This window comes from Salarias fasciatus, chromosome 12 (assembly GCF_902148845.1).
Source record: "Salarias fasciatus chromosome 12, fSalaFa1.1, whole genome shotgun sequence".
Taxonomy (NCBI): domain Eukaryota; kingdom Metazoa; phylum Chordata; class Actinopteri; order Blenniiformes; family Blenniidae; genus Salarias; species Salarias fasciatus.
Genome location: NC_043756.1, coordinates 30,270,593 through 30,291,097, shown reverse-complemented (window position 1 = coordinate 30,291,097; position 20,505 = coordinate 30,270,593). Strand labels below are relative to the sequence as shown.

The 20,505-nt window shown below is 41.6% G+C and overlaps 1 protein-coding gene across 2 annotated transcripts in view; it reads left to right on the top strand.

The window, feature by feature from the left end:
* Window positions 1–20,505, top strand: part of LOC115397842 (protein unc-13 homolog B-like) — a 169,046-nt gene that overhangs the window by 109,838 nt on the left and 38,703 nt on the right. For both annotated transcript variants that reach the window (XM_030104323.1, XM_030104322.1), the window contains exons 18-25: window positions 5,140–5,281; window positions 5,567–5,736; window positions 5,958–6,073; window positions 7,398–7,561; window positions 9,678–9,828; window positions 18,121–18,189; window positions 18,647–18,736; window positions 19,803–19,943. In XM_030104323.1, the coding sequence (XP_029960183.1) occupies window positions 5,140–5,281; window positions 5,567–5,736; window positions 5,958–6,073; window positions 7,398–7,561; window positions 9,678–9,828; window positions 18,121–18,189; window positions 18,647–18,736; window positions 19,803–19,943 (1,043 nt within the window). The remainder of the gene's footprint in view (window positions 1–5,139; window positions 5,282–5,566; window positions 5,737–5,957; window positions 6,074–7,397; window positions 7,562–9,677; window positions 9,829–18,120; window positions 18,190–18,646; window positions 18,737–19,802; window positions 19,944–20,505) is intronic.

The window sequence follows — 20,505 nt, the reverse complement described above, 5'->3', positions numbered from 1 at the left end:
CATATTCTCCTGGGACTTGATCGTTTTATAGTTGAACTAGGCCATCTGCCGATGCCCGTGTGCTGGCCTTTATTAATGTTGAGAGCCACTGGAGAATATTGTGGACAAAAGTAAATGGTGAATGGATTTTACTGATGAATAACTTGAGGGCACCCCAAAGCTCTTTACATTGTTAATCACATTCACCCATTCACACACACATTCACAAACCAGTGGAGGCGACTACCATGCAAAGCATTAGGGGTAATATGTAGTTCAGTATCTTGCTCAGACACTTCAGCTTTGCTATCTGATTTTGTTAGTTGACCTGTAATTCTTTGTCAGTTGTCTATCGGGTCATTGTTAAGATGTCCATTAAAAATAAATAAAATTAAAAAAAATAGGAAATAGCAGCTATTAAAAAAAATCCCATGATTGGCTATAATCTAGAATTACAGTGATGACCAGAGTCAGTCGGTCAGTCATCCTGACAAAAGAGGTTTTGTGTGGGTCTCCAGTGATTAGCTTATTGAGTCAGGAAGAGGCATTCAGTGCAAAATGTGAAAATCTACTAGCAGGCAGAATCATTTTGTAAATTACTGTCAGATTATGTGCATCTGGAAGACGTTGGATGTTTACTGGAAATCAGAATTTTGGTTTCGATTTTTTTCTAACCATAATCTAAAAGTCCACTCTAACAAAAGATGTTCATTTGAGCGTGAATGTTGAGGAAATATTCTGAGAATCCACTGATTGCCAGAACCAGTCGGGTAGGCTAAAATCTGTAAATCCAAAGACAACAAGATTCTATTCTGAAATCACCTTCACAGAGAACTTTGGTCAAGCTGTGCTTTGGACCCCCCCCCAAAAAATCGCAATCAGTGGATAGCTGTGGAGCCAGGCAGTGAGCTGTGCATCCACTGACAACTTAAAGCAGGTCAACAGGGTCTGGAAATGGCCTGTTTGAACGATGGGTGGTATTGTGTTAAGTGCTGCTTGCTAAACCTTTAGGAGATTACAGTGATGATATGATGTCCTCTACCTGAGAGGCTCTTTTTAACCTCCAGGTCACCAAAAGGTGAAAACTGGAAGTTTACACCATTTGGCTTGAATGTGTTAAGGTAGTGATGATGTGGCAAAGCACTGCAGCAATGTATTGACTTGTCTCTGTTTTCTTTGCCAATTTTTGTTTTCATGTTGGGCGTTTTTAAATATTTTACCAGCTATCAACCCTTGACTATCATGTTTCATGTGAGTCAGATCAGAGACTTCATAGTGAAGTTGTGCTTTCTCACCTTACACAAGTAATTGACGATTTTTCCATTCGTAATCAGCTTGTTCTTGGCGCATTTCTGGGTGTCCTCAAGGTAGACTGGTTTCCTTTCACACAAAACAAAAACAAAAAACATGCAGTTGAAGTTAACTGGTGACTTTAAATTGCTTGTAGGGGTGAATGTGTGACTGTGTGTCTTTTGTTAATGCTATGATGGTCTGGTGAGCCATGCAATTTTAAGTTGGATTATATCGAGGACGGAGTTTTCTTCCCTCCGGTGCCGGGCGGGGCTCCCCTCCGATTGCTCCTCGTACCCTACAGATTCTTTCTTGGATCCCAAATAAAGTGCAGAAATAAAGAGTCCTAAAGCAGATTTTAAACGCTGATTACAATTTATTTGTGCTGCAGCCGCGGACGGTGCAGTGTTAATTCACTTCCACATTGACGGGAGCGCTCATTTCCACACCCGCGCATGCAAGGCACATTCCAAACAACACAACAGGTCGGCAACGATTATTTTTAATAAACTGGTTTCTTCAACACCGCCCGCCTGGAATGCTTGGGTATTGAAACGAGCGCTTCCGCCAGTGCGGAAGTGAATTAACGCAGCACCGCCCGCCGCTGACGGTGTAGGCGAACGAAACAAGCTCTCCCACCACCTGCGCCCCGCTCCACCGGCCGCTACTGTTTGTGCGAAGCCTCTAGACAGAATTCTGGTCCTCTGTGTCCCTGGTCTGTCCTCCAGCAACCCTCACTGACAGAGTCAGAGCAAAAGGCGATGTCTAATCTAATGTGTGTGTATTTATGAAGTCTTCGCTCACAGGCGGGGTGATATCTTCATTCTTCGGGGTCACACATCCCTGGAGCTGGTCTGGGCTGGTTGGGCCTCTGCTTCTCTCACACTGATGTGGATCCGGTGTTCCTCCTGTTGTCCCAGCACAGCCGCTCTGCCTGATCAGGAGTTGTCTTTCTGCACAGAGATACTCAGTGATTCCTTGCATGAACGTTAGCGTATGTCTGATTAGCCGAGCAAGATTATGAGTTACAAGCTGCGTTTCTCCATGATATTAAATGGGTCAAAAGACAGTAGAATAGTAATAGAAGCTGTAAATTTCCACAGTTATGGCTCAGATAAACTACATAATTATTTTGTAAGTTCATCAACTGGCACGCTGTGCAACATCATTTCAGCCATCTCCTCTGGTGTGTGTGAATGGGTGAATGTGATACTTCAGAGCACTGTGGGGTCTGTTAATGCAGAGGAAAAGCGCTATATAAGTGTAGTCCATTTACCATTTCTGATTTAACAGCTCTAAAACGCTGTCCTCTTTTTCAGAATCACACAAACTTTTGATTTGAGCATCTTTAAGATCTGTCGATTTGTTTGACTGTCTTTTTCACTGCATTTAGATCGATTGGTAAGTCCTTCTTGATAACTTTGGGATGTGGCGAGCTGGACATTGTGGGATTGCCGTCCAGATTGGAGCATCGTGTGGGACAGTTTTTCTCTACAGGTCTTATGTTTGACACCCCTAGATTAGACCAACATTGCTCCTATAATGACAAAAACATGTAGGCAAATTATTAAAATTGTTTGAGTCTTCGCCCCTTGGATTTTCAATCAATCAGGTCATCCATCCAAAATAGATTCAGGCTCACTTCTAACTGAAATTCAGTGATTTGCTCCAGCCAAGTTGTGATTGAGCCTGATGTTGGACTGACGGGAGACGCGCTGCAGAAAACCCTTTGAAGAATCCGTTCGTGCCATTAGGGAATCACTTGACCCATTAATATTCAAAGCCCTCTTTAGTGCAGATAAAGCGCGTCTGGCACTGGAACTCAACCAACCAATCACAGATGCGATACAGGGAGGGATAGTGATTGGCATGTTGTTCAGTTCTGAAAGCACAGGACATTTATCCAGTGTAAGTGCTCCACGTTATTCTGCCTGAAAATGACCTCAATTATCTTTATATATTCAGGAGTCGCTGATTTAAAATTTGTGCATTAAGCGCCGCTGATCCTGAAGCTGCAGTAAGTGCGTCAGTCTTTATAAATAATGGTTCCACCCTCCTGGAAATGCTTTTATTCCCTTTCTGTCATAGATAGAAGCCACTATGTCTTCGCTGGGAGCACAGAGGCACGCTGCCAGCTACAATGGAAATGGTTACGCTCATGAGTGTCGGTTGCTCAGCTCTCACTTGCCTTCACACTTGGATTAAAGAAGCGTCACTGCAGCGGAGAGGGGGCAGTCGGAACGCCGTGCTCCGGATGAACGGCCTCCTTGGCAGCCGTTGACCTTCTGTCTCAACAAGATGTCTCCAGACAATCTTAATCCATCAAAGCAGGTTTCTGTCAGTGGGCTGAAATGAAGCCAAAAAGCCCCAGAAAGTGCCTTTTTTTTTTTTTATGTAGTCCATTATAATCCTGGTGGAGCGATGCAAAAACAAGATGCATTATACTCCACAAATTCCAGGAAAGTTGAAACAATGTAAAGTGAATGACCATGTTCCAAATGGGCCTTGAACCTTTGGAATCTACTTTTTGCTTGTAATTGTGACACAATGATTTCTTTTTTCAATTCAGGTTAGTTTACTGAAGTCCTTTCTTGAAGCTGCTTTATCTTTTGACCTTTGCAGAGGACAGATGCTTTGTTTTGCCCCAATTATCCTCTTATAATGTGAATATTTTGCTTTGGCTTTTGTTTCGTGCCTCCATCCACGATGCTGTACACCCATGTTGGTAATATATGTGTTGTTGTATATGTTTACACATTTATTTCCTCAATATTTTGTGTGCTGAGATGTGTAAACTGTGAAACCACGCTATTTCAGACCCCGTTTATACGACTTTTTTTTGGTTAAAGTGGAAAACTTTGTAGCACTGCAGGGAGTCCGTTTACATGACAACAGCGCTCAAAGCCACCGGAAAGGCAGCTGTTTGAAAACGGCTCCCAAGGTGGAACTTTTTGAAAATGTTCTGTCTCCATTTTTGTGGAGATAGAGGAAAACGCAACTTTTTAAAACCAGTCCCACTGCTTCTCTGTTTCCACGGAAATCGAGTAGATCGGAAATTTTGAAAACACTCTTACACTGTTTCCTTGGAAATGGGAATATACGTTTTGAAAGGCGCTGCTGCTGCACATGTGTACTGCAAAAGTTCCTCTGCGCGTGTGAGTAGATCGAAAATAACAAGATGTTCCTCCAGAGTGTCATGACTCCCGGTCCATATTCCCCTGGGACTTGGTCGTTTTAGAGTTTAGAGTCCATGTAAACAGACATAGTTTTTACAACATTGCTAAAATGGTGTGTTTTCACTTGAATCTTGTAATTTATTGTAAGAACATTTCCTCTGATGCCAAAAAACATTAAAAAGGAGTCCACTGACCTTCTTTTTGATCGATTAGTAATATTAATAAAAACATTTTTAACACGGTTATATTAGTATGCCTTTAAATGAATCATCTTTGATTATATGAGAAAAAAATATCAAAGGAGACTCGGACGATGTCCTTGTGAGCTTCACCAGCCTTTTGACATTCAACCAATAAATCTTAAAATGAACGTCAGTCTTCACAGCTCTGCGGATGGCTGTCTTGTAGAATGTGCTCAGAAGGGAACCTCTGACCGGTTTCTCCACGCTCTCCTCTGACTGAGGCTGTCAGGTGTCGGTTGTGAGAAATGTTACTCAACATCTGCCCGTGAGTCATGAGCATTGTGTCAGGACGCTTTGCATAACCATGTGGGTGATACCTTGTGTTTTTGGTGTGTGAGTGCATGTGCACGTGTGTGATTGAGAAGCTGAACGATGATGTTTTAGAGAGTAGGAGTTTGTTTTTCTTATGCAATTATCACAGGCATTCTGTGCTTGTGTTTGTGTGTCATCAGTCATCAGCGCTCAGGGTCTCCAAGCCAAAGACAGGACCGGCTCCAGCGATCCCTACGTCACCATCCAGGTGGGAAAGACCAAGAAGAGAACTAAGACCATCTACGGCAACCTGAACCCAGTCTGGGAGGAGAAATTCAGCTTGTAAGTCGCTTTTCGTGAGCTCCAGACACAATACGCTCAGCTTGGGGACCTAATCTGGGTTTATGGTTCATCTGATTATTGGTCTAAGGGCAAATTTTCCAAGCAGGAGAAAAGTGATAGTGGTAGTTTGAGCTTAAAAATGAATAAATTAGACACGGCAACATGTGGCTTTTATCCACATACTTTGTGGCCTTTATGTCAATTTCCACAAATCAATAAACAGTTTAACAGGTAATGAAAGAATGACGGTCATTTAACCGCTAAACCCGACGGCTGTTTCCACAGCGAGTGTCACAACTCATCGGATCGTATCAAACTGCGAGTTTGGGATGAAGACAATGACATCAAGTCACGAGTGAAGCAGCGGCTGAAGAGAGAGTCGGATGACTTCCTGGGTCAGAGTATCATTGAGGTCCGGACTCTGAGCGGAGAGATGGACGTTTGGTACAACCTGGGTGAGCGGCCTCTGACGTAAACAGAGAGAATAAAACACACAAAATGTTTGTCTTTGTGTTATTGGTCTTTACCTCATTTTCTCCTCTAATGTTTCCTCATCAGAGGAGCAGAAGCAGAGAGATTCAAGGTTTTAGTTGTTGTCTTAATGATGAAGTTCGGCGAAAGTTCATTCGGAAATGATGTAAGATTTCACTGTGTGTGCATGTTTCGCCGCTTGCAGAGAAGAGAACGGATAAGTCGGCGGTGTCTGGAGCCATCCGTCTCCATATCAGTGTGGAAATCGAGGGAGAGGAGAAAGTGGCTCCTTACTACGTCCAGTACACCTGCCTTCACGAGGTAACGAGGAATCAGCCTCACTGGGATCTGATCGGTTCTTCTTATCAGTCATTAGATTGATTCTTGACGTCTTGTATTGGGACACATCTTCAAAATGTCCAGACCCAGTTTGACTTGTTTGACCTGAATACCTTCAAATGTATTATCGAGGCTGAAAAAAAGTAAGAAATATTAACATTTTAGTAATGGTATACTACCCAGTGCAATTTTGCAAATTGATGAATTTGAGATTTTTCTGTAAAATTCTCATCAGATTAAAGGAGGTACTGTACATTAGGCTCATTTTCAAGGTTATTTGCATGTTTTAGAATTTCATCATATTAGTCTTATTCTTATTCTTATGCTTCCCAGTTTAAGCCATCAGTTATCAAATTATGCTCCTTGATTCAGCCTTGATTCTTTCCTCCAAAGGCTTTCTTCCTTCTTTTTCCTGTTACGTTGGTAATTTGACAGGAGACTTCCTGTATTTGTTGGGAAGATTAGTGATATTGATCCTTGAGGAGAAGATGAAGGCCAACATTAAAGTTGATTACTACCTTACTGTGTCATTTTTCTGGATTTAATAAAGCTGTTAAACTCCAACAGCGACAGTCTGAAGCTTACAGATTGGCTAAAACTTCATACAAATATTAGATTTTTCAAACATTTCTTAAAGGTGCATTGAGGAGTTTGCATGTTTTATGCGAAACAGCGCCCCCTGCAGGCCTTGGGCATAATGCAGCTTAGTGAAAAACTCGTGCCCGTGGCTCGCGTGCACGGAAGAGGGGAACTCCTTCCTCGCTCGTTTAGTAGCGCTCGAGTAAGATGTAAGTTTCTTCTACCTGGTGGAGTCTGTGTGGAGCTGTGGCAGTGCTAGAATCCAGTCTGTTCTGACTTTCTGGAAGATCCTGCTCAGTTGTTGCTCACTAAGCATCTGGCAGAGTAATGGCGGACAAAACAAAACGTAACTCAATCAGGCCAGCCGGAGCGCGCATTACGTCATTCCTTTCAAATTCTCCCCAAAAAAATTCTGGAGCCGGACCGGCACTGCAGCTTTCAAGTGACAGTTTAGCGCTGTTAGAGGTACTGGTAATGAATATGTCAGGGCACATTGTACACAGCATTAAAAATGTGTAACATATTTATGGTGGAAAATAAGTATTTTTAAAGTTGAAAAACTCCTGAATGCACCTTTAAAAATAAGTAGTCTAATCTCGTTCATTTATGCCATAAAGCTACTAAATGTAATAATCTGTTAAAATTATATCATTTTTTTAAAATGTATATAAAAATAAAGACCATTTAAAGTCTGCTCTGACAGCTTGTGATTCTTCTCTCCACCCAGAACATGTTTCACTTCTGTACGGACGTGGAGGGCGGCGGCATGGTCAAGATCCCGGTGGCGCACGGAGACGATGCCTGGAAAGTTTACTTCGACGAGGTGCAGCAGGACATCGTGGACGAGTTCGCCATGCGCTACGGCATTGAGTCCATCTATCAGGCCATGACGTGAGTGTGTGTGTGTGTGTGTGTGTGTGTGTGTGTGTGTGTGTTAATAATAAACTGTGTTAGAGTACATCTAACAGACCGTGACATTCACTGAGTGTGTGTTGAAGGCTGAATTAATTCAGGAAGTGTGTGTGTGTGTGTGTGTGTGTGTGTGTGTGTGTGTGTGTGTGTGTGTGTGTGTGTGTGTGTGTGTGTGTTGATGTGATGAGTGGTGGGCAGGGCTGCTCTGAACTATAAACAGAATGCAAATTAGTTTATAAGATCTAATGAGAAAAGATGACCCACCGCGTCGGAGATTTCCCTGTCGGATGAATAGGATCATTGCAGACAGGTGGGGAGAGACAGTCAGCCAGACTACACACACACACACACACACACACACACACACACACACACACACACACACACACAGTGTAATCACATTAATAAAATGAGAATTTGAATATAAAGGAACAAGAAGTGAGTGAGTGAGTGAGTGAGTGAGTGAGTGAGTGAGTGAGTGAGTGAGTGAGTGAGTGTGTGTGTGTGTGTGTGTGTGTGTGTGTGTGTGTGTGTGTGTGTGTGTGTGTGTGTGTGTGTGTTGCAGCACAGTGACATTAGTTGGTCGTACTGGAACAGATTGACTGGAAGCAGATTTCGTCTCACTGGAAACTTCACCTTGAGCCGTTTTATGAAAGTGGGGATTGAAATATTATTTATATCTTCACTATCTGCAAAAGAACCTTTTTCTTAAAAGCTTGTTCGCTCAATATTGAAAAAAGTGTTGTGAAAAAAGGTCACTGAAGTATATTATGAGCCAATTATGCGAGGCGGCTACTCTCCAGCTGAATTTACAATCTGATGCTTTATTGCTGACGGTAAAGTGCTTTTAGCTGTAGTTTCGCAGCGAGTGCTGGGTGATAACGTTTTAGAATCTTTGACCGTTTTAGAATGTTTGATAGTTTTGAAATGTGTGAAACTTTTAGAATGTTTGACATAGGGCTGGCCAGTGTATCGATACTTACAACAAATCATCATTTTCTTAAAATTTCATATTGAAAAATACAGTATTGTTTAAACAGATTTGGCTCTTTGCGTTGGAAGTGCTGATTTCACCGATCTGATGTTGTCACTGTATTTTACACGAGGATACAAAGTTAAAAACTGGCATGATGTTGAAATTGTACTTATCTTGGAGATTTTGCATTCATGCATGTGTTCTATTAATGATAAAACATTTGATTTGTGGATGTTTGCATTATTGTGCTGTCATTTAACTGGTCTGACCCCCTCTAGTTCCCCCCTGAAATTACACACAATAAGCCTTCAGACTGTGGTCAGTAAACATGGGGAGGATTTTATCTACAAGAAACATTTTCATTGTGTGTTCAGTTCTCGAGTAACCACCTTGTTTCAAGCCATCTGTGGATGAGAAACGTGTTGAAGTATAACAACGACATGAAATGTTTCAGTGCGTCTTTGCTCTACTGTATAAATGATCATTTGCTATCCCATATTTATTTTCTGTGTTCAGATCATATTGGCTTTGTCCAATGGTCGTTATTTATTTTGGTAAAATATTTAGTCTTAATGTGCTTTTTTAGCACACACATGGATTTAGGAGAAATTTAGGAGAAATGAAATTTGTCCAAATAAATTGTCTTGCTTAGAGTAATTCCTACATGGAGACATTTCATCTAGTTGTTTTTGTTTTGTTTTTTTTGCCAAACATTTTTATTCTTGAGCACCTACAATCAAAGTTCAGAAAAATAAAGTTGAGCTGCTTCAGACGTCCTGATAAGAAGAAATCATTTGACCTGTACATCTTTCTATCTCACTGACTTTCCTGTCCTCATCTCTGATTCTGCCTCTTTCTTCCTTCGATCTCTTGCTCCATCCATGTCTCCTCCTTCCTCTGTCAATCCTCCCCTCCTCTGGTGGTCTCTTCCTGTCTTATCAACCCTCCTCACCTCTCTTATCTTCACTTATTTCTCCAACTACCTCCCAACATTTTCTTATTCCACATTTCTTTGAACCTCCTGCGGCTTTTAATACCTCTGATCTCCTTCCCCCTGACGACCGTCTTTCACATCCTTTTTCCCTTTTACCCATCATTCCCCTGTCTTCTCTTCTTCAGCCATTTTTCCTGCCTGTCCTCCAAGTATATGCTGTCAGGCGTGCCGGCGGTGATGAGCACCCTGCTGGCCAACATCAATGCCTTCTACGCCCACCCCACCGCCTCCACCAACGTCTCCGCTCCAGCCAGATTCGCAGCCTCCAACTTTGGGGTAAGTCAGCGCTAGTGGCAGTAAAACAAACACACACACACACACACACACACACACACACACGTGGATGTACTCTTTTCATCGAAATAGACAGCTGGCAAATTCGACGAAATGAAAAATAAAACAAAATTTGACTGTTACAGCAGCTATTCAGTTTTTGTCAATCCGAACAAGCACGTGTTCTAATGAGGGTGAAAAGGAATGATTCAGCCAGGTTAATTTCTTGTGTTAGCGCAATGAATGTGACACCAGGTATTAATGTATCACACTGAGATAACATTAATGACACCGTGGGTGTTAAACATAAGACCTGTGGGCCAAAACCGGCCGCCAGGAGGCTCCAATGTGGCCCAACAAGCCCTCAAGCAAAAAGTGAAAATTTCAAAGAAAGCATAGATTTTATTTTGTTATTTTTTATTAGCAAATTTCTTCAAAGTAATGGTGGCAACACATTTAGAAACCTGAGCTGAGATGCTGGTGATGCTGCCTAGTTAACTACGACCTTGATATTTCAGCACCATGGACAGCACTATGTCCATTTTCTAAACAGACGTGTGTGTGTGTGTGTGTGTGTGTGTGTGTGTGTGTGTGTGTGTGTGTGTGTGTGTGTGTGTGTGTGTGTGTGTGTGTGCTTGGTGTGTGTGTGTGCTTGGTGTGTTCACGTGTGTGTATCCATGTGTTTGTTGTCTGTCATTTCTAACTGTATTGAATTGACACATCAGCACCATGGACAGCGCTATGTTCACTGTCTATGCAAATTTCTGTATGTCTTTCTGTTTGTGTGTGGGTGTGGGTGTGGGTGCGGGTGTGCGTGTGTGTTCAGTGTGTTCATGTCTGCGTATCTACATGTTTGTTGTTTGTCCCTTCAAACTGTATTGAATTGATACTTCAGAATCATGGACAGCACTAAATTCACTATATTCAGTTTGTGTGCATATTTCTGTATGTCTTTCTGTGTGTGTGTGTGTGTGTGTGTGTGTGTGTCTGTGCCTGTGTGTGTTTATCCATGTGTTTGTTGTCTTTCATTTCTAACTTAAATTAGGTTAAAATGACAGACAACTGTGAAATATTAATGCAAAATTATGAGATTGAGTTGTTTATGCGAAGATTGCTAAGACGGAACTACTTACTAAACATGGCGTCTGGGCGTAGTGATTTCAAAAGAAAAAGTAGTTCCCGGTATTTGCTTCAGTGTCGTAACGCTACAATATTATTTGTTGGTGTTCCACAGCGTAGTGAATGTGTGGATTATATTGTGTCCACCAAAGTGTTTTGGGGTTGTTGGATTGTGTATTTGATGAGTTTGACAAGGGGAAGCAAAAATACCATCCACTTCCATTATGTCCGCCGCGAAGCTCTCCTCGACTCACCACAGAATAAACAACAGCTCGCCCTCACAAAAAACAGTAAGTACACTGTTCGAAATGACTAAGGAATTGCACTAAATGGGCCAATTTGCCAAAATGTTGAAGTATCGCTTTAACCTGCATATCAGGGTCACTTTATACATGGTAATGAAGTGTAATTTGACACCAGTCTCTCTGTGCTGGAAGAAAATCTTTTAAAAAAATACCTTCTTTTCATCCATGAAAGACAATAAACATGCAGTTTAGCAACATTATTCGATGTTTCAGCTACTTTTAATGTGAATACCCACCATTTCATCATGAAGAGAAAATACGTAAATCCTTGACGGGGTCGGTTTAAAGGCATTCTGGAACGTCCTTTAGTGGTTTCCTTCATTCACTCAACTTTGCACAGACAATAATGTCAGCTGCAGCCTCAGTGGTGGCAGTATTTCTCTCCCCTGACTCTTATTTCCGGGGTACTTTGTTGCTCTTTCGTCTTTTACTGTTCAGTCAAGCCAATTTCACTGCACCGTTGTCATGGCAGTGAGGTGGTTTTTGTTTTTCCAATTTGTCCGAGCTGCCTTCAGTCTTTGGATTCCCGCTGGCTTCTGTCTCCGTCTCGTCTTGCCCTGCCCAGCGGCCGTCTGTGGGAAAGGCCATGGTATTGATCTGTTTTGCCGGCTTACCTGCCCTCCGTAACTCATCTCTGTAATCATGCCTTTCGCTGACAGTTAAAACGCCGCCTCTCACTGTGCCGAGCAGGTGCAGAGGCATGTTTCTGGCCCTGAAGAGCCTCCTACATATATTCATCCAGAACAGTCTTCTGCTCATTAGCCTTTTGCATACTGTCTTAGATCCCAGGCTTTCTCCTGGACATTGGTTACTTTGAGGATTTTTGCAAAAAAGAGAAATCATCTGAGGTCTTCCAGGTTGTTATCCACATAAAGTCCAGAGGAGGCTGCTGTGAATGTGTCATTTGGCAAGTCACAGTTTTGCTTTCATCCAGAAACCTTGAGGAGCTCAAGTTCTTTAAAAGTTAATTACTGTAAGTGGACTGAAAGTTTTGTAGTGGTTTTTATATTGATGAGGTTCATCCAGGTGAACGTAAAACATTTTAACCATGGTTTTTTTTTTTCTTCTGGGGGGGGGGGGGGGGGGGGGGGGGCAGAGTAATGACAGAAGTGAAAGTTGTAGTGAACACTTTGAAGTGCCACTTTCATCAAAAGTCCCTGCTGTAGTCTTTTTGGTGGTTATTATGAACTCTGTGACTCTTCCAATGAGAAACAGGAAAATAGTTCTTCTGCATGGTAAATAGTGACAATGTTCACCCCCAAAGTGTCATGACTTCTAGCCCTACAAGCCAACTACATATAGTTTTCTGTACTTTTTTCTTTTTTCTGTCCGAACTGGTGTATTTCAAATGTTGCAATAACTTTCTAAAACAAAAATACTAAATTGATGTTTTTTTCATGATAAAGGTTGTTTTCTCATTAAACATTTGGAGATCTTCTCTTTGTCGACACTGTTTGGCTCTTGGCTTAGTGTTTCCCGCTTTGAGCAACACCAAACCAACAGAAGCTGTTTCCTCACAAGATGATCTAAAGTGATGTGTCTGCAACAGCTTGTTTCAGGAACCTTTTATTGGCTTGTGGCGAAGCTGCACCTGCTCCTCCAGGGAGAAACAAACTTTGGTGTGGAAACCGATTCAGTTTCATCAGATTTTCAGTCCTGTGATTGGATCATAACCAAACTCTCAACGATAACTTTTCTGAATGTCCTTTCTGACTGAGACACAATGTATTTTTGACCTGTTCAGAGTACAAGGAACCAAAAACTGGAAGGCTGGCTTTTATAAATCTGTAGTTTGCATTTCAGGAAAGTGAAATAACACAGTGGACTCCAGTCCATCAGCATCGCTGTCCCTTCTGTTTTTCTCCTGGCTGCTTCATTTTATTACCAGGTGAAGCGTTTGGGCTTAAAGTATTATTTATTCCCAATTAGAGCAGAAAGGTATCGTCCATCGGAGAGCATGCCAAGTGTTTTATGAGGGCATAAATTGTGTAAGAGCGGCAGAGGACAGTGTGTGGAAACTCTGGGGTGTGGAGGGAGAGGTCCTCTAACAAGGCGTTCATTACGATAATGAGGGAAAAGATGAGGAGGCTTTGCTTTAAGGAAGGACACTGTGACAGTGTGGGAACATTCAGCGGTGGAAACGTATAGATATGTGTGTTTCAGGCCACCAATATTTTGTCTTGACATCACCTCTAATTTCAGGGTTAAAAAAAGAATTGCAAGCCCTAAAATCACTACATTTCTATGCATGTTTCCATTTTAAAAGTGGTATCATTTATTGAAACCGGCATTTCAAGGGTTAATTAATTAATATTTGGTCGTTTTGATTTGGAGTGGAGTTAATTAAAATATTTTACCCAACAGGCCAAAAATATGTGTAATTGAATTAAAGTGATGCCTGCGGGTTGAATGCAGACTTGCCTGATTTTTCACACCAACCAAATCTAATCAGGTCATGTTAATTGAAAATATTTCCCTTGGTGATTTTTAGTCGTCTTGACAAAAATAAGTCTGATGTACAGACAACAAGTTTTTGACACACAGGTGTCGCTGGACAGACTTCTTACCCCTTGAAATGTGATTGATTCATTTCTGAGAGAGACAGAAAGAGGAATTTCCCTCGATGCCTTCAAAAGATAAAGTGTTAACAACTCGGCAGTAGACATGCTGCGTCTCACTTGAGGGTCTGGGTCTTTCGGAGAACCCTGCATACTCAGGCTGCAGATCAGACGGGTCGATCGACAGGGGAAATTGAATGAGGGGAGATGGTGTACGGGGCTTTTTAGGCCTCAGAGCTGCAGTGCAAAGCTGCACATCGATCACCTGACTAGTCAGTCTTGTAACATGTAAAAGGAGCCACTACGGTGTGTTTTTCTGGATCACTAATGTTCAGGTGCTTTGATATTTCTATTGTCTTGAAAAGTGAGAAGAGATTCTTTTGAAGCCATTGGTATTCAAATGAAGTCTTTGAAGAACTCAGCTAGTGGTGGCAGCAGAGGCATAAAGCCATGAACTATTTTTGATGGATATGTCAATTTCAGGCTGATAGAGCCGCCACAGACGGCACAGAGTGCTGAGATTACTGAGAAATGCTCATTTTGAGTTGATGATTGATGTGCTTTGTTGAGCCGGTACCTTAAGCAAGGTAATCCCAAACCTTTACTGCATCTCTGCCCACCTACAGGCAAAGGAGGCTTTTGACTTGTCCATCTGTACTTCTCTCATTATTCTGATATTTTCTGAACATCTTGAGGAAATCTCAAGTTCTACTCAATCTACTGCAATAAAGAAAGGAAAAAACCCACCTTATCTGATTCCAGTGGATGAAGATCAAATATCAAGATCACTGTGACTTCACTCATTTAAATAATTACAATAACTCAGAAGATTATTATCTCAACAGCAGCTTTCAGAATTACTCTTATCTCAAAGTTCAGGGTGAAGAATGTGACATTTGAGCTGAAGAATCGTTCAGCAGTCACATTCCACCTTCACTTGGGCTGATAAAATGTTGATTTTACAAAGTCACCTCTTTGAAAGTTAACTATGATTAAATCCAAATTAAAAAAAAGTCTCAGAGGAAAAAAATAGTTTAAATCATCACAGTCAGACTCATATGATTTAAATAACAATTCTGTTTTACCTGTTTGTTTCATATTTGGAGGGAAACTACAAAAAGAGCCCATTTAACAGCCGTCTAGAGTCAACCGTGAGGCATACAACCAGGAGTGGTGAATTCTTGTTCCTCATGATAATCCACAGTGTTCCTGCAATCAATTCTGACCATCCAGCCAGTGTTCATGTCACGTCAGTGTGCTTCTAATCGAGGTTTCACACCAGTAGATTTTTTTTTTCTCTTTTCTCTGTTCAAGCTTTTTCAATTTGGGGAAAGGAGAAGACTCCTGCTGGATGATTACCTGTTAACCAACTTGAGGTGTTTTATCACTTCTGCAGGAGAAAAGGAAGCTTCAATCAGTTTAACGAGTGGAATAAACTGGGTAACTACTTTCCATGGCAACTGCGACGCCCCTTTGTATTTAGAGCAGTGTGGAGGTATGGGAGGGATTGATCCGTGGCGCTTTCCTTCATTACCGTGAAGATAATGAAGGCTCGTGCGATCCAGCTCTGTGGTGTGTTTTTAATGGCTGTTGGAGAGCCGTAGGAGCACAGCAAAAAGAGAACACAATCTTGTGAGGATCAGATAATAATTGATTGTATTGTTCACAGGTATCATTTTTCCATGCGAGTGTTTTTCTCATTTGAAACCAAACTGGTCTCCCTGGTTTCGGCGGTCATCACTCACAGAGCTCTACCTCCCCGCCTCTGAGTGGACTTTCTCAAACATTTGGAGCCTGTTTGCCTTGTTCCTGCCACAGTTTGTCACAAATAAAGCAAGAGTTAAGAAGCTCTTGTAGAGTTTGATGAGTATTTGGAAATCTGTTGTTCTGCGACACCTGGTGTTGTTGGCAACTGTTCATACTCAGATATAAATAAAGGGGAAATCCTATCTAGTGGCTGGCTGCAAAATGAGCCTTTTCACTCTTTTGCAATCAAAATACGCCATTTATTTTTTCCTCAGAATCATTTACTCCTCCTTTTTGTGAGAAACTAGTTGAAATGTTTCCACTTTTCTGTGGAGTTTGAATCCCTGCCGTTTTTGCTTCTTCCGTCTTGTTTTCTGTCCCTCAAATGAAACTGGTTTGGGAGCCACGTCGTGACTCTCACTACTCTCCTCCTCTCGCTCGCTTTCCCTCCATCCCTTTGTTCCAGCCTTAGATTGTTTTAATACCATGCCATGTAAATGCATGTGTGCTGCCAAAAACCCATGAAGCAAATCAGCGGATAATTTCATTAATTTTTTTTTTCAAAGCACTGGGGATGCCTCTCCTGGCTGCAGCTCAGGTGATAGATCTGATTGGCTGATGAATACAGGGCGGTTTCATCTCTGGTTCTTCCTGTCTGACGTATTGACTGTATGTAAAAGCCAACATAACTCCCTATGAGGACGACTTGCATGCATGAATCCTCCCTTCATTTAAAATATCTCCATTAGTCAAGTACTTAAGTTTTATTGTGAAGTAAATTTGGATGCTTATTCAGGCTATTTGTTTCTTATTTAAATAAATTAAATGATGGTTTTCCTTATTATTTAACGGAATTGCGGTTACTAAATGAGGTGTGGGGTGGTCCCAGCTTTCAGTTTTTAATCCCACATTCTCAATTTTTCCATGAAATCACGCTCAGTGCTTTGTGATGGATTCCACCCACCTTGTCAGCAGCTTGATGGCTGTTTTTCTGCAGTCTCAGGGATACAGTATGTTTTGGAAATGTCATCGTTATAAGACTCCTTTATGACAAAACTCAACCGGTCAGGCGAAGTGTTTTTACTGTTGACTTGCCCCTTTAGCACCAAAATACCACCACGGTTTGATGATACCGCAGCCATGCTTTATAAGAGAAATCGTCTTCTTCTGAACAATGATGAAGCTCATGTTTGTATAGTTTTGCTTGTTGTCACAGAAAGTATATTATACAGACTCAGATTTTGTGTTAGTGTTTGTATTGGAGTTTCTTCCTGACTCGTATGGTCATTTGAAGCCAGTTTACTGTGAAAAACAAACACATAGCTCCGTTTCTCTGGGATTCTTTCGCACATTGCCCACCGCAGTGCATTCATTTCTCTCAGACAGCGCGCGTCTCCTGCTCAGGCCGCGTAATGATCGGGAGCGCTCCAGTTTACACAGATAGGTGGGGGATATGGCTCCAGGAATCAACACAGTTTGTGACAGAACACAAATATTTTCCCAGGGTCTTGGTTAAATTATTCGTATTTCATCATGATGTCAATAAAGGAATCACCACGTTAGTAACTCAGACAGACCCAGTGAGTCTGTCAGATGCTTCTGGGCCGTGGCATGATTATTGAGGTCTGCACACGTCTGACTCATTAGGATTGTGCTCAGGAAAAATAAATGAACATTTTCAGTTCAGTTGTATAAAAATGAGCAGCAAATGTTTCATCATGTTCCGGTTAATGTCTTTGAACATATTTGTCTTTGAAACTGGTCTGAAACATGTCCTCAGAGGACCAGAAATGTTCCAAATGTAGTCTGCTCGCTCTATATTTGTGTTGCCTTCTCCTGAATGACTCCATTAAAAAGGCTCGACGATGCCATCTGCCATGTTGTTCCTAAACTATACATCAGCGCTTGGTGTTCAGCTGATAAAAAACCACCTTCACTGTCCTTTTTTCGTCCACGTTCCATCGTTCCTGTCCACTTATTATCATCCGATGATAACCACATGTATGTAATTTATTCTCGGTGGGTGCTTCATCTGGTGATTGCTTTCCCTTCCCCTGCGCACATTTGCAAAGCAAATTATAATCATGCATTATCATTTACATACTTGATTAGTATCTAGGTTTATTGCCTTGATTAATTGATTGATTTCCTCATATGTTACGGCCGAAGATTTTCAAGCTGCAGTATATATACATCCAGCCAACACTGGTGAATGGTGCACTTTCTGTTTGAAACGTAAAAGGGGAAGATGAAGTAGGATTAGTGTTATTTCTGCACCGTTTTATTGAAAGTTTGACACGTTCTTGACACGACAAGTTCCAACTTGGGAGCCGTTTTTTTTTTTTTTACATGGTGCATTTTCAGTGTCTTTCAGCACCGCTGTCATGTAAACGTACACTCAAACGGAAGCTTTTGTCGTTTTCACTTGAAAACGTGGCTTTACCAGGGCTTTAGTTATGGTTGCATTGCGATGAGACATTCAGACACACTTCGGTGTTCAGAATTCATCTTTTTGCATCTTCGCCTGGAAAGGCCTTGAGTGAAATGTCATTGCTTTGCATCAACAGAGGGATCGTTTCGTGAAGCTCCTGGATCAGCTGCACAACTCCCTGCGCATCGACCTGTCCATGTACAGGGTGAGTCTCTCTGCTTCACTTCACTTTCAGATGGATGAAAAGCCCCGGTGAGATACTTTTACCCCCCAAAAAACCCAAGCTTTCAATAAAAGGCAGCAGGGACTGTTCATTTAACAACCATCTGTTATAAACTGAACGTCTTGGTCTTTTACACATATTTTCTCATTCCCAGGTGTTTTTCACAAACACTCTTTGGAGCTACTATGTATTGTTCAGATTTTTCTTGTTCATTCTCTGCTCACTGTGTGACTTTCTCCTCATTGTTCACCTGTAAATTAAACCCTGAGTAAATTATGAGCTGGATATGATGAGCATAATGCAAACAGCCTCCATGGCTGATTCAAGAAATCATCCACGAGACAGAGATTGTAATCCAAACAGTCACACCCGCTTTGCTGTCTGAAGAAACATGAGAAACTGTGTTATTTACCAAGCATGTGCATGCATCTATTTGCAGAATAACTTCCCAGCCAGCGACAAGGCTCGCCTCAGTGACCTTAAATCGACCGTGGATCTTCTCACCAGCATCACTTTCTTCAGGATGAAGGTAGATATAGCAAGTCCTGATAATCAAACAGTCGTACAATTGAGTTTTTGAGACAATATTTTGTGGTGAGATGACATTTAAAATTGTGTGATTTAATTGGTTAGACAATGATTAAATGTTTTACATGGACCGAATATCGTGCATGTCTGAATCAACTGAATCAACTCAGGACTTGTGACCAAGTCAAGCTGACACAGTCTGATCATTGTTTTGTTTCTGTACCATTTTCTCTCCCTTTAAGAGTCAAGTGTGTTTAACTCACAGCTGTGCTTCAGAAAAGCCAAAGTAACTCCTATTGAAGTGCTCAGAACTGAAACGTCTGCTGCCTAACAGCCAAGTTGTAAATAGTGTGTTATAAAGTCACAGGTTGCCTTTAAAATAATAGCTTTGGTAGTAGCTCATGATTACCAAAGGACCAACACAGATGGTTCAGTGTCACAAAATACAGAGAAGACTTTAGAAATACCAGGGGACGCCTTCCTCGGTGTAGACTGGTAGCAGGGACTCACTTACTGAGTGGCTTTGAACACTGCTTTTGTATAAAGAAACACCCAAAATGCAGTTTATAATATTTAGTCATTTTTTCTTCGGACCTCTTATAACCAGGTAAGAAGCCATGTTGAAATAGTGAAATGAACATTGTTGTGCCTCGTCAACTCAGTCTAATGAAGTTAAATTTCATGTTCTTGGATAGATATGTTGACATGCAGAGCCTCGATGCATGAAAGCATATTTTCACTAAAACGTGCTTGGCTGCAGTCCAGTCGGTTCTTTTGTGATGTTCATGTTGGAAACGCTGGCGTCACACTGATGATAAATGTGTGATATAAGCTCTATTGTCCCTGCGGTGAGAACCACCACTGGTCTGCGTTGTGAATCGTTGTTGACTTGTGATAAATTCACGTCTATTAGAGTGAGATTGATTGGACTCTGCAGAACTGAAAGAAAGAACTGGAGCAAAGTACTGATTTATTTACCTGTGTGAGTGCGTTCCTTTTGTGATGTTACCTACCAAGACATTTTCACACAGCGGTGTCTTCACCCCCCGCCGTCTGCTCGCGTTCAGGTTCTGGAGCTGCAGAGTCCTCCCCGGGCGGCCAACGTGGTGCGGGACTGCGTGAAGGCCTGTCTGAACTCCACCTATGAGTACATCTTCAACAACTGTCTGGAGCTCTTCAACCGCCAGTTTCAGCCCGCCGTCCAGCCGGTGAGTCTCGAAGACAGAGGAGACGCTGCCAGCGTCTTTGAAATGTCCTTCACACACGTCGTTCTGCGCAGCACAGTTTGAGGCTTTGACTGAACACTTTAACTGGAAGAAATTTTTGTTTAGCTGTTGCTTCATTTCTGTCCTGATTTTTTTTTTTTTTTTTTTTTTTTTTTTATTTATACAAGACATTTTCTGGAATGGGCGTTTTATTCTTACTGTTGTTGGATGTGTGGATTAAAACCTGGACAAATTGCAAGAGCTTGTCACAGTCATGTTGCTTTATCCTGATGTGTTATCGATCTGTTTTTGAATAATGATGAACATAATCTATGTGAGATTTTTTTTACATTTCTGAATTGTTAAATTGGAAAAACTTACTGAGAATGAATATTTAATGGAACCAGTTTCTAAAACGAACCAACTGTTCATTAAAACTCCATCAATACAGTGCGGATCCAGTCCTAACTGTGACGTTAATTATTTTGAGTTTCTGTCGTATTTCCAAAGTCAACCCTTTTAGTTTGGGAATGAATTAAAAATAATTTCCATGTTGATGAAGGAG